This window comes from Octopus bimaculoides, chromosome 4, assembly GCF_001194135.2.
Source record: "Octopus bimaculoides isolate UCB-OBI-ISO-001 chromosome 4, ASM119413v2, whole genome shotgun sequence".
Lineage (NCBI taxonomy): Eukaryota > Metazoa > Mollusca > Cephalopoda > Octopoda > Octopodidae > Octopus > Octopus bimaculoides.
Window position 1 is genome coordinate 106086285 of NC_068984.1, and position 12995 is coordinate 106099279.

The 12995-nt window shown below is 36.2% G+C and overlaps 1 protein-coding gene across 1 annotated transcript in view; it reads right to left on the reverse strand.

Moving 5' to 3' along the window:
• The window catches only part of LOC106879427 (focadhesin), a 260907-nt gene that overhangs the window by 64663 nt on the left and 183249 nt on the right, over positions 1-12995 (reverse strand). The window contains exons 25-27 of the mRNA XM_052967658.1: positions 12708-12852; positions 10833-10952; positions 9725-9847 (exon numbers count right to left, since the gene is read on the reverse strand). Coding sequence (XP_052823618.1) covers positions 9725-9847; positions 10833-10952; positions 12708-12852 — 388 coding nt within the window. The remainder of the gene's footprint in view (positions 1-9724; positions 9848-10832; positions 10953-12707; positions 12853-12995) is intronic.

Genomic DNA, 12995 nt, shown 5'->3' on the forward strand with positions numbered 1-12995 from the left:
GGGACTGTGGTGGCCAGATAAGATGTTCAACTTCACTAGAATGTTCGTCGTGCCATTCAGTAACAAATTTAGCTGTGTGAATTGGTGCATTATCATCCTGAAAGATTACATTTCCCTCTGGAAACAGTTCTGCAAACCTAGGATGAATTTGATCATCACAAATCTTCCTCTGTGTTTAACAGTTGGAAGAAGGCAGTCTGGGTCAAATGCTTCTTTTGGCTGTCTCCACACATATACTCAGCCAGTAGTCGGAAATAAGGTAAAGGATGACTTGTCCGAGAAAATAACATTCTTCCACTGCTCTAGGGACCAATTCTGTAGGTTTTTACTTCACTCTAAATGCTTTGCAACATTTGTTTTTGAAAGTAGTGGTTTTCTGATTGCAGCCCTCTCTTGAAATCCGGCTTTGTGCAGTTCCCGGCGGACAGTTTTTTGTGGAAACTGTGTTCTAGAGGTGGTCATTAAGCTCTGCAGTAATTTTGGGAGTTGTACTTTTGTGATCCTTTCTAACAATTTGCGTAAGAGTCCGACGTTCCTTATCTGAAAGTTTTGGTTTTCTTCGGAGTTTTGTTTTGACGAGGCGGTTTTTCCCTTTTCCTCAAAGGCTGTCATTACTTTTGAGACAGTACTTCTTGATCCACAAAACATTTCAATTGTTTTCATTATACTCTCGCCTGCTAAATGAACACCAACAATTTGACCTCTTTGAAAGTCCTATAGATCTGTCATTTTAATGAATTTTAATTACCTTTTTCTGATGATATCTGAAGCAAAACATATTAAGCAACACTAATATTAAATCAAAAAACATAAAAATAAACAAGCTTTTGATGGTTTTATAGATATTTCAAAATTATGATGCTATGATGCTAGGTGTTTCCATTATTTTGTCCAACCCCTGTATACACCATTCTTCTTTCTTTGTCTCTTTCTTTCTTTCTTTTTATTTTTGTTGGAAGCTAGCTAGATTTCAGAAAATGTCATACACAACCTATGACATTGCCCTTGGAAAGATGCGACCCTAAACTTAACTGCTGCTGCTGCTGCTACTACTCCTACTACTACTACTCCTACTACTACTACTACTACTACCCTACTACTCCTACTCCTACTACTACTACTACATAACCATACCTGTGTGTGTGTGAGTGTGTGTGTAGATAGATCTATAGAGATACATACACACACATATCTATATATACACATAGTTACAGCTGTGTATGTATGTGTATATAAGAGGAGGCATATATGTTCAAAGATATACACTGCTGCCACCACTACTACTACAACTACTACTACTACCACCACCACCACCACCAATACTACTACTATTCCATTGTAGTCATCATCAAGCACAAAAACATATATACTTTCTCTTATATACACACACAGCTGTAACTATGAGTATATAAAGATATGTATGCGAATGTGTGTATATGTATCCGTATATATCTACCTATACACACACACACACACACACAGGTATGGCTATGTGGTTAAGAATTTTGTTTCCCAACCACATGGTTTTGAGTTCAGTCACATTGTGGAAGAAGTAGACAACATTTGTTCTGAATGTGCCACTCAGAGAAAAAAAAAAAAAAAACAACACACACACATACATACATTACATACATACATACATACAAAGAATAAATGACACAAGAGTATGAATTACTATCTGTCTGTCTGTCTATCTATCAATAAATACACACATACACACACAAGCATACATTTGTATGGCATGCCAATTATTTTTAGGAACACTGACGTTTTCTTCAGCTGAACTTCTAGTAGCAAGAACTAGTTGTTCTTGTAACACAAATTGGAAGATATTTAACTGTGCATATTAAATAACATCTGACTGATTGCAATGATAGAAAGTGGAAGCTAACATCCTGAATGCCCACAGTTTTCCCTATATACAGCTTTGTCTTGTCTGACTGAACACAACTTAAAGCTTTCCTAAATCTGAAAAAAGATAAGCACATGCATACATGTATATGTGTATGCATGCACACACACACACAAACACACACACACATGTATACACAGGTACAAACATAAGAATATTTTCTAGACTGATCAATAGTTGGTGGAATGAGAAGAATAAAATATTAGAGCAGCTCTGAATTTGTTACCATTGGGATGCAGTGAAATCATTATCATTGTGTATTTTGCATCTTATGGGAAAAGTTAATCTCATAACAAGAAAAAGAAAAAAAAAAGGTTAGTTGAAATCATGCAAAAGCAGATGACTGAATCTTTTTTTAATATAAATTCTGTTTCATTTTTGTATGTTTCGCAAAATTTGAAATTGTGTGTAGAAAACGATGCTGTAGTCTGGGAAGGTCATACTGCCAGTATTAACACATGCACTGGTTATGTTTCACTTCAGTCGGTATTACCAGTCAATTAGATAATTCATCATTGATCAAGGGTTTAATCAAATACGCTGTGAAGTCCTTTTATCACACTCTGTGACTTAATCAGTAACTACATGTTTCCAAGTACTACTCTCTCCCCAGCACTTGTTTCTTGTTTACTGAAGTGCTGAGAAGGAGATAGACACAGTCATTGATAATGTCACTGACTGTGTCAAAAAAACTTTGACAGGTTAATCTGTTAATCAATTGGTTAATTATCTAGTTGATAGATAGTAAAACTAAAGTGAAACATAATCAGTGCATATGTTTTATTGGCACTATGGCCCTCTCAAACTACAATTTGATTCTACACAACTGCATATAAAACACTAAAACATACATCATAAAGAGTCAATGAGGAACCTCTTTAATTGGCCACTTGATCTGCAAAAAATAACAGTCAAATATTCCTCAAATAACACTATACACTTTTTTGAAAAGAGAGAGAAAATTGTTTTCTAATATGAACTTAGATAAACTTTGTCTACAAAAAGATTGGATAAGGATAGTCGTATGTAGACTGTTTTTGATTAGGTCTGTTTGATCAGTGGTGATCTCAGTTTAGTCAATATCAATAACTTATATAGTAAATGATCTCTTCAAAGACAATATGACAATGAAACTGATAGGTAAGCTTCATGTATGAACAAATTTAGAAGGTATTATTTGTTAATATATTACCATCACGAGGTAATTTCACTTTATAAGCTCAAAGGTGATCCCACAACAGAGCTTGGGCAAATGTCTTCAACTATAGCAGCCCCAGGTTGAGTAACTGGATTTGATAGATGAAAATTCAAAGAAGCCCTTGGTGAGTGTGTGTGTGTTGTCCTTGTCTTGGCATTATGTAATGGTTGTGAATGAGCATCATTGTCATACAAGCAATGTTGTTCGTTTCCTGTCTTCCATGGAAACTATGTCTGGCAAAAGGGAAATATTACCTTGCTTCAACATAAGTGAGGGTCGATGACAGGAAGGACATCCAGCTGTAGAGAATCTGCCACTAACATTCCATTTGACCCATGCTAGCATGGAAAAATGGATCTTAAAAATGATGATGAAAGGCAATAGATATTAACACCAGTGAGAAAACTGATAAACTTGGTGCTTTTAAACAAAAATACATTGTCACCATAAACAGCAGCAATACCAGTGATATCTTACAAAGCTTTATCAACAGCTTGAAGAGCGATTGAAGGGGTCATTGAAGCCTCATCCAAGATGATCAAATCCAGGTTTCATAAATGATTTACATGGGCTGAAGTGGCTGGTACATTACAAATGCTGGCCTCCGTGAGTGGGACAGGCAACTTGAACAAACTAGGGACAGTCTTTCCACCTGACAGTAGTGTAGAGGCAATGCCTGTCCAAGCACTACTGCACATGTTGCAGTTGTTCCTTCGCAGATAAAAAATTATGGTATTAAACGTATAAGATTTACCACAATCACCTGGTGCATCTACATAGAAACAGGAGTGGTTGGGCACCTCACCTGTCCTCTTCTTATCCACAGATTCAAGTACAGCATTAGCAATCAATCTCTGTTTATCAGTAAGTGTTGCAATGCCTGGGTAATTGAGGTCTTGATGATGGTCAAACAGCAGTACTCCAATAGGTTCAGGCAGCCCAATTGCTAAACAATTAATGCCATTCTCTATCAGAATTGCATCAATTGAGTGCAGTGCCATGTTTTCTGCATGTTCTGCATTAAAACCTTGGTACAAGAAATCTTCAATCATGGATTCCTTGTGAGTGGTCCATATTTGCAGGGTTCATATATGTGCACAGGGCAGTAAACATAACACGCAACTGTAAGGGCATCCAACAGGCAGCAACTTCTAGCAATGCATGTTCCAGTGTGTCATCATTTGAGAAAAGACCATATCTTAGGCATGCCACCTTAAATGTTGGCAAGATTTCTCCTACAGTGCGCAAATCCTGGAAGCTCACAGCGCCTGAAACATGCAGCTGCAACATTTGCAAGTGAAATTTTCCTGTGTCTCTGGGGCTCACTGTATTCATTCTACTGATGATATTAGTATTCCTTTGCCTTGATGTCCATATTCTAGTGTGCTCATTAAACATAATACAGCGGAAGGTCAGGATACAAATGGTTCCTTGCATCATCATCATGCTAATTCAGTTTGAACCATGCAATTAGGGTAGTGTCATGATCCCTCTGTGCCTGAGCAGCTTGCTGAGAATTGCTTCTGTGAAAGTAAAGTCTTTGCTGGTCTTCAAGATGTACTGTAAGTCTGTAGTCAATGTGAGATGTGTCATGTAGCTTGAACTCTAACAGTCTCTACATAGCTTACGAAGGAGAAACATATCAGCAAGCAAGATAATTAGTAATTTCGTCATGAGCTTGATTCTGCTCATGATCTGCTGCTGGGTTGTCTCTTCAACAGAAGTATTGTCATGTCCCTTGTTCATGTACTTAAAGATATATTTAATGCTTTTCACAGATGAACAAATTTCTACATTAATGTGAGCTCTGTACTTTTTCAGTAGGTAGACATTGTACGGAACAATGATCCTATTTTCAATTGAGTGATGTCCAGCTTGAACTGTGACCCCAGTATTGCGTCTTTTGTACTCTAGATAGCCAATCAAATTCAGAAGCGTTTCATCTCTGTAATTCTTTGGGAATTTCCTTTGACATGAGCCATTTTCCATGCAAGGGAAAGAAAGATTATCTGTTCCACAAGGACCATGTATCATGCATTTTTTTTACTAAATTATGCAAGACTGGATCACCATTGACATCAGGAATTTCAGGTGTCACGATCCTATCTATGTCATCGCTGTTTCTGAGTTTGGACACATTTCTTAACACTACAAACATGTGGCAGTGGGGAAAACCTCTCTTCTGAAACTCAATGACATGGACATAGCCACTGGCACCCCAAAAATGTGTCTATCCTTTATGTCCTTCATAAGTTCTACACTCGGATAACTAAATCTGGCCTATTTTCAGGTGTTCATTTCAAGTGTTTCTCAGGGCACTTCAGGTTGCAAGTGTAAGTGATGAACAAGTCTGACGTAGCATATTTTGAAACAATTGACATGGCACCTGAAAATATTGGTGCATATTCATTGGACTGCCTGTGAATGAGGAAGGCAGTATCACTGGTACTTCTGGTTCAATATTTTCATCTGCTCCTGTGTTCAAATAATCCATCAATTCGTTGTACCTTTCTACTCACAACTGGGTCTGATTGTTCCTAAGATATTGCAACCTGCAACCTTGACATATGCCTCCACAATATAGTATTGAAATAATTTTCCAGTTCTATGAATAACACTAAACCCATCTCTGCATGCAAGATAATAGCTGTAGTATTCTTGCATTGTCAAATAATTACACTCATGTGTCTGGCATTCCTCGACATGGTGCATCTCACAATGCCATCCAAATTCCTCATGGGGAAACAATTGGGTGGCTCATAGGGTCCAAGTGGCATGATGTGTAAGATATTTTTTTCAGGAGGAACATCTCTGGATACACAATAATGTCTCTATTTTCAGGAGGGGCACCATTGCTGCTATTTCATTGCTGGTGGGGAAATTGTAGAGCCTGAAATCAGACTCTCTCCTGTAGTGTAATTCACATCTCCATACTGGCACATTGTCTCTTCTGGCTCTCTCCACTTCTTGTTTTTCAACTGCATGCATGTTCTTGTACAATTCTGCATAAGGATTAATTTGGTGGATCATCATTTAACGTCCGCTTTCCATGCTAGCATGGGTTGGATGATTTGACTGAGGATTGGTGAACCAGATGGCTACACCAGGCTCCAATCTGATTTGGCAGAATTTCTACAGCTGGATGCCCTTCCTAACGCCAACCACTCCGAGAGTGCAGTGGGTGCTTTTACATGCCACCGGCATGAAGGTCAGTCAGGTGGTACTTGCAACGGCCACACTCAAAATGGTGTATTTTACATGCCACCTGCACAGGAGCCAGTCCAGCGGGACTGGCAATGATCTAGCTTGAATGTCTTTACACGTGCCACCGGCACAAGTGCCAAGAAGGCGACGCTGGGCACAGGTGCCATCATGATTTTGCTTTCGCTTGCCCCAACAGGTCTTCGCAAGTCGAGTTTTGTGTCTAATGAAGGAGACGACGTTGGCATGGGTGCCAGTCGTCGAATTTAGTTCAATTTCAATTTCACTTGCCTCAACAGGTCTTCGCAAGCGGAGTTTAGTGTTCAATGAATATGATCACTTATTTTTCTCAGAGTAACAGGGGAACACTCAGAATTTTGAGGTGCACCCATCCTATGCTGCAGAGCTTCATCTGCATCAATGATGTATAACTGACCATATTGCAGTCGATCATTAGCAGGATGCAGGCTTGTCATTGTGTGGTAAGTTTGCCCTAAACCTCCTTCTAGGAGGTGCTGCCAGTTTGACTCCAAATGATGTAAAGGAGAAAGGTACAATTGTAATTTCTGATATTTTTACGGAATGAAATGGACTATTGATTGTTTCCCTCAAATAAATTTTTGAGTGTCTCTCGATATGGTTGCAATGCATGCACGTTAACTTTTCCACCGTGGCAACAACTGTTATTTTCATTTCTAAACCTAAGCGCACCACAATATTAACATATAATGTTCATTTCTCCTATGTTAAATTGTTCAAATTCATTAACAATAGCTCTGTTCAGCACTGGCCTATATTTTCTCATACACTGTCGCTGCATCTGATGCCTCCTTAAATTTTCAATCTCACCAGCATTCATATTTTGAACTCTTTCTCAATATCTTTCCCTTTGGTTTTGCTGATAAATAACCATGTCATGTTTCATGTTCTCTACTCTTTGCTGAAATAAGTTTCTCTACTGCTCATGGTACTGTGCACACTGTTCCTCATCCATATTTTCTCTTCTTATTTGTTGTCTCTGCCTATCTTGCTACAGGTGTTCCTTGCATTGTTCACCCTCAACTGCTGGCATTGCCTGTCTCTCTCCCTCTCACTTTGACTCTTTCTCTCTCACTACCTCTCTGTCCCTCCTCTGTATCGAAAAGTAACATTGAAAATTTACTGTGGTCATTTCTCTTTGATTTAACAATGTGTCAATGTATTTATCTATCTACTTGTCTTCCATTTCACACATACACTTTCTATCACCACTCTCTATCTCTCCTCTGTATCAAAAAGTAAAAGTAACACAGTCTATATTTAAGAGATGAAGAATTATGTACACGGGCATATGGCATAATGATTAAGAGCGCGGGCTACTAACCCCAAGATTCTGAGCTCGAGTCCAGGCAGTGACCTGAATAATAATAATAACATTAAAAAAATACCTTAGGAATGAGAACCCAGGTTCGAAATTTCCCCAAGACACCTGATAAAGGCTGGAGGGTATATCAGCCGAAATGTGTTAGCAACAAACAAGATGAGGACAAATATCCGTCAATTGTAAATAATGTAAATAAAGTAAAAGTAACATTGGAAATTTACTGTGGTTATTTCTCATTGATTTAACAATGTGTTGATGTATTTATCTATTTACTTGACTTCTGTTTCACACACACACTTTCTATCACCACTCTCTCTCTCCTCTCCCTCTGACTCTCTCTCACTACCTCTCTATATATCATATGAAGAGCAAAATGGATGGAAGAACTAAGTAATAAAGGAAGGAGCAAGCAGAATTATGATTATGATTAATTTCAAATTTTACTGAGGTTGACTTTACCTTTCATCCTTTCAGGGTCAATCAATTAAGTACCAGTTAAATACTGGGGTCGATGTAATCGACTCATCCCCTCCCCCAAAATTGCTGCCCTTGTGGCAAAATTTGAAACCATTATATTATTATTATTATTTCTACTACTACTACTTATTTATTTCTTTAAATGTTAACTTTTTGCTGTTAGCATGGGTGGATGAAATTCATAGAAAGAAAATTTCTACAATCAGATGCTGTCCACAATACAAACCATCAGCAGTTTCCTGACCAAGACATGTTTTTCATAAAATATTGGAAGTGAATGCTACTGCTTATATGATAGTGACACTAATTTACAAGTATCATGTGATATGCAGATACAAACATATACATGTACACATGTATGTATGTTTATAGATATATATTTATATGTCTATGACCAGCTTTTTTCAGTTTCCGTCTATCAAATTCACACACAAGGCTTTGGTTGGTTTGTGACTCTAGTAGAAGACCCTTGACCAAAGTGCCACCAAGACATATCGTTGGGAAACAAAACTCTCAGTCACACTGGAAAGCCTGCCCAACTGTCTGTATATATATATATATACACAAATATATATCTGCACGCATGCACACACACACACATATATATATGAATAAATATAAATATAAATTTAATTAAGAGTAACAAAAGCAATATTGGTACCAAAAGGTAATATTTATCTCCCACACTACATTCACTTTGGTCATTTTCATAGCATTTTTTTCGATGGCCCAATAACTGAAGAGATGCTGGCGTGGGTTTCCGCACCGACATCTGAAACTTGGAGTTTTATCATCGCTACCGAATAATTGTCACATATTATATTTACAGATAAATTCCTCTATTTACATAATATTGAGGTCTCTTTCATTCTTTTGTTGTCTTACCATTTCTATCAATATATATATATATATATATATATATATATATATATATATTTGCCAACTAAATGCGGTGGTCCTATAGAGGATGGTGCTATTGTTATTTTTAGCCCCAGGAAGACATCTCCTCCAGCTGGCCAACAACACACAATTTGTGCTCGATTAGTATTTGCGAGGGAGGTCATCGCTCCCATCTCTAGAGTTACGTGATACACACAGACCCGAGTTTCTGGGTGGTTACCCCTCTTCAGTGTGTGTTAATCACTGGCTAGTGATGAATAACTCATTCCACTCACAAAATATTATGTCCTTTTTCTAGTGACACACTGTCACTGATCTTGTAAAGAGATAGATAAGTTATATTTCTGAGTGAGAGATAAAAAATAACAGTACGAAATAGTAAAATATATTTGCCAACTAAATGTGGCAAATGTAAATATATGTATATGTATGTGTATATGTATGTATGTATGTATATAGGGTTATGATATATATATATCTATGATTATTGTTGGTATTTTTTTAAAGACAGATATGTTATTCAAATGTTGATTTCTAGATAGATATACATTACAAAACCTTCAACTTGACAGTTTTTACATTAGTGTGAGGAACGGAAAATTTTCCTTTCAGAATAGGTTGAGAGAAGAAAATAAAAATAAATTTGACTTGAAATTTCAATAAGAATGTTTACCTCATTCAAATAACAATCAGTCCAGCTGTCACAAAGCGTTTGTGTGGTTTTGTTGATGCTAGAGTGACCAAGCATATTAAGGCTGTAACACAAACTACCAACAGCCAGGCTGACGCCACACATCTGAAAATAGACAGATTTAATATGTAGTCTTGGTACAAAAATTGTTATCAAGTTAAAATCTAAATTAACTCTTAACCCTTTTGATACCAACCCACTTAGGAGTCAACCTTGGTCCTGTGATATAAACTCATTGTTTTAAAGTGTTTTACACTTAAATTTTTCATCAGAACTTCTAGTTAGTTTATGTTCAAACACTTAATAATGATGAATTTTTCATTATTTTTGAAATTAAATGAAACAAAGGCAGAGCATTCCAGAAATTTGATAACCAATGGATTAAAGAGTGCATGTGATCAAACAGTAGATTAAGATAATTTTGAACCTCATTAAATATTAATTGATATTAGTGTGCTTGCCACATATTTTTGTGGTCATAAAGATTGTTCAAAGAGATATCAAAGGACTAAAGTCAACTTCTTTGTTTTATTTTTGTTTGCACAGTGAGAGGAGGGTAACTTGTTACATAGTGGGTTATACTGGTTCAGGCTGAGAATTATATGAACATATATGTGAAACACATCAACCACTTATCTTCTCCACTCCCACTATTCCTGGGAAGGTCATGGGGGTATAGAGTCCTCAGGCTTCTCCCCCATAGGCTTCTACCAGAAGCAACCACTATTACACTTTCTGGCTGGATTCCCAAGTCCCAATTGTGATGAACATAGACTAGATATTATTCAAACATTTCATTCTTGGTCTACCCCTAGGTGTTCTACCAGTTGGCTTAGCTTGAAGAGTCCATCAAGAAAGGATCCAACATCTTTCATCAATGTCTATACCAGCAGAAGACACACACAAAAGTAAGAAAGTCAATAAAATGGTACTTTAGAATAAAAATACTCTGTGGTACTTATTCCACCCAAGTTGTTCATATGCTCTCTTGTCCCTCTCAGTGAATCAGTGCTGTTTGGTAATGTTGCAGGAGAGATAGTAAAAATGAAACTGCAGTCACTGAAAAGTTAAAATACCTTCAGTTACTTACTTGTGGGTGTGCTTCACTAAGGTTTTTCAGATAATCAAAAATACTGTTGATTGTATCAGCGTTGATAATATTGGCTGAAAACACAGAACCACTGCAAGTGGCAACAGCAAAGCAAAGGACCTGAAATACAACAAAAATATATATATAGCAATTCAAGACAAAGGTTCATCACATTATATCTGGTATTTTTTACCTTTTATTTATTTTCTATCTACTTTCTCAAAAATGCATGAATTGTATAACCATTATCATAATTTATTCACTTTTCTAGTTTGCTATAGCAATCACAGCCAAAGCTACATTAAAATAGTACCCTAATACTTTTGATATCCACACACTTGAAAGCTTCTTGTTAAAAATGTTCAAAGCTTCTTGTTTAAAATGTTCAAAGGTTAATTAGAACTTCCAAGACAAAGGTTCATCACATTATATCTGGTATTTTTTACCTTTTATTTATTTTCTATCTACTTTCTCACAAATGCATGAATTGTATAATCATTATCATAATTTATTCACTTTTCCAGTTTGCTATAGCAATCACAGCCAAAGCTACATTAAAACAGTACCCTAACACTTTTGATATCCACCCATTTGAAAGCTTCTTGTTTAAAATGTTCAAAGGTTAATTAGAACTTCCAATTATACTTTTATGTAAGAACCTTCTCATTAAGTTATATTTCAAATACAGGCATAACAACTGCAAATTTAGTTATTTAATTAAACATTCCAAATTCTCGGATTCTTTTTAAAATTAATCAAAGCACATTAGCAGTGTATTTTCATTAGAAATATCTTTACAAAAAGATTAATAATAGATGTCATTAACTTAACTTCATTTGACTATATTCTGGTAGTACTTAAGAAAGTTTGGATGCTTCACAGCAACCTTAGTCTTACATCACATCACTTGAAAAACCTAACCTAACCTTAGTATGTAATCATATGTCTATCAACTATCTTAACACCTACCCCACTTAGGCACCCCATCATCGTAACATACCAGTATAGCTCCATTGCAGACATTATGTACTTTTAAACTTCTTAAATATACTGAACATAATATTCACAGGTATTGCAATCCTGATTTCAAGCCTTACATCTCTACTTTTTCTACTTTAGAAAGTAACTATTTAGCAATAATACCAATCGTTTCCCTAAACTCCAAACTTGCTTACAATGTAATCAGAAACACTTCTGCTAATAACAATTATGTCTCTTAGAAGTTATAAACTTAATTAATTAATTTAATTAGAACTTTAATTGATTAGAACAGTAATTCAATTACTAATACATCTAGACTATTATTTAGTGTTTGTGTTGTTAGGTATATAAATGCCTGCTATCCCTCAAAAATGTCTTTCTCATATAAATCTAATTGAGTTCTCAATGCTTACCTATTGTGAGGAAATAGTCAATTTTTTTTTGCTACATGTTCCAACCGTCACACTGTCTGCTACTAGAGGTTTTCTTCTGCAAGAAGCCACAATTAAGATGCTTTACAGTGCTATGCTAGAATGTCTGGCCCCCCGTTAGCTTTGCAAGGTCCTTAATTTTGTGTAGCTTATCTTTGTCAATAACATCAATATAGTGGAGCAGTCTTCTTCAGTTTTTTCTATACTACTGTTTTTGCATGTTTCTTGATCATCCAAATTATATGATATACTTTACAGCTCACCTTCAGTGACTGAATTCATGATTTGGCCCTTTGGACGAGAAAGGTTGTGCATCCCTGATCTAGAGTAATGGCTCTATGAATCTCATTTATTTGCTGGACTGATTACTCATGTGCTGTAGGTCTGCTGACCTTGGAGTAAATATTAATAACAACAATAAGAGCATCTAATAAAATCACAATAAAATAATAAACATGTGCACCTGGAATATATCTGAAGAAGAATCTGTATTTTTCAAAAGAGAAAATAATTTATCGAGTATTTCAGCAAGATGTTGGCGAGATTCCGGTTTTCCATCTTCACACAAAGAAGTGAGTGCCAGAGTTAACCCAAGAATGCAACCAGACCTGAAGAGGAAAATATCTTATGTGTCACATTAAATGCTATATAAGAATTGTATGCGTGTGTGCATGGAACATACAAAAACATTACATACATGTGTGTGTGTGTGTGTGTGTATATATATATATCTATCTATATATATATATAT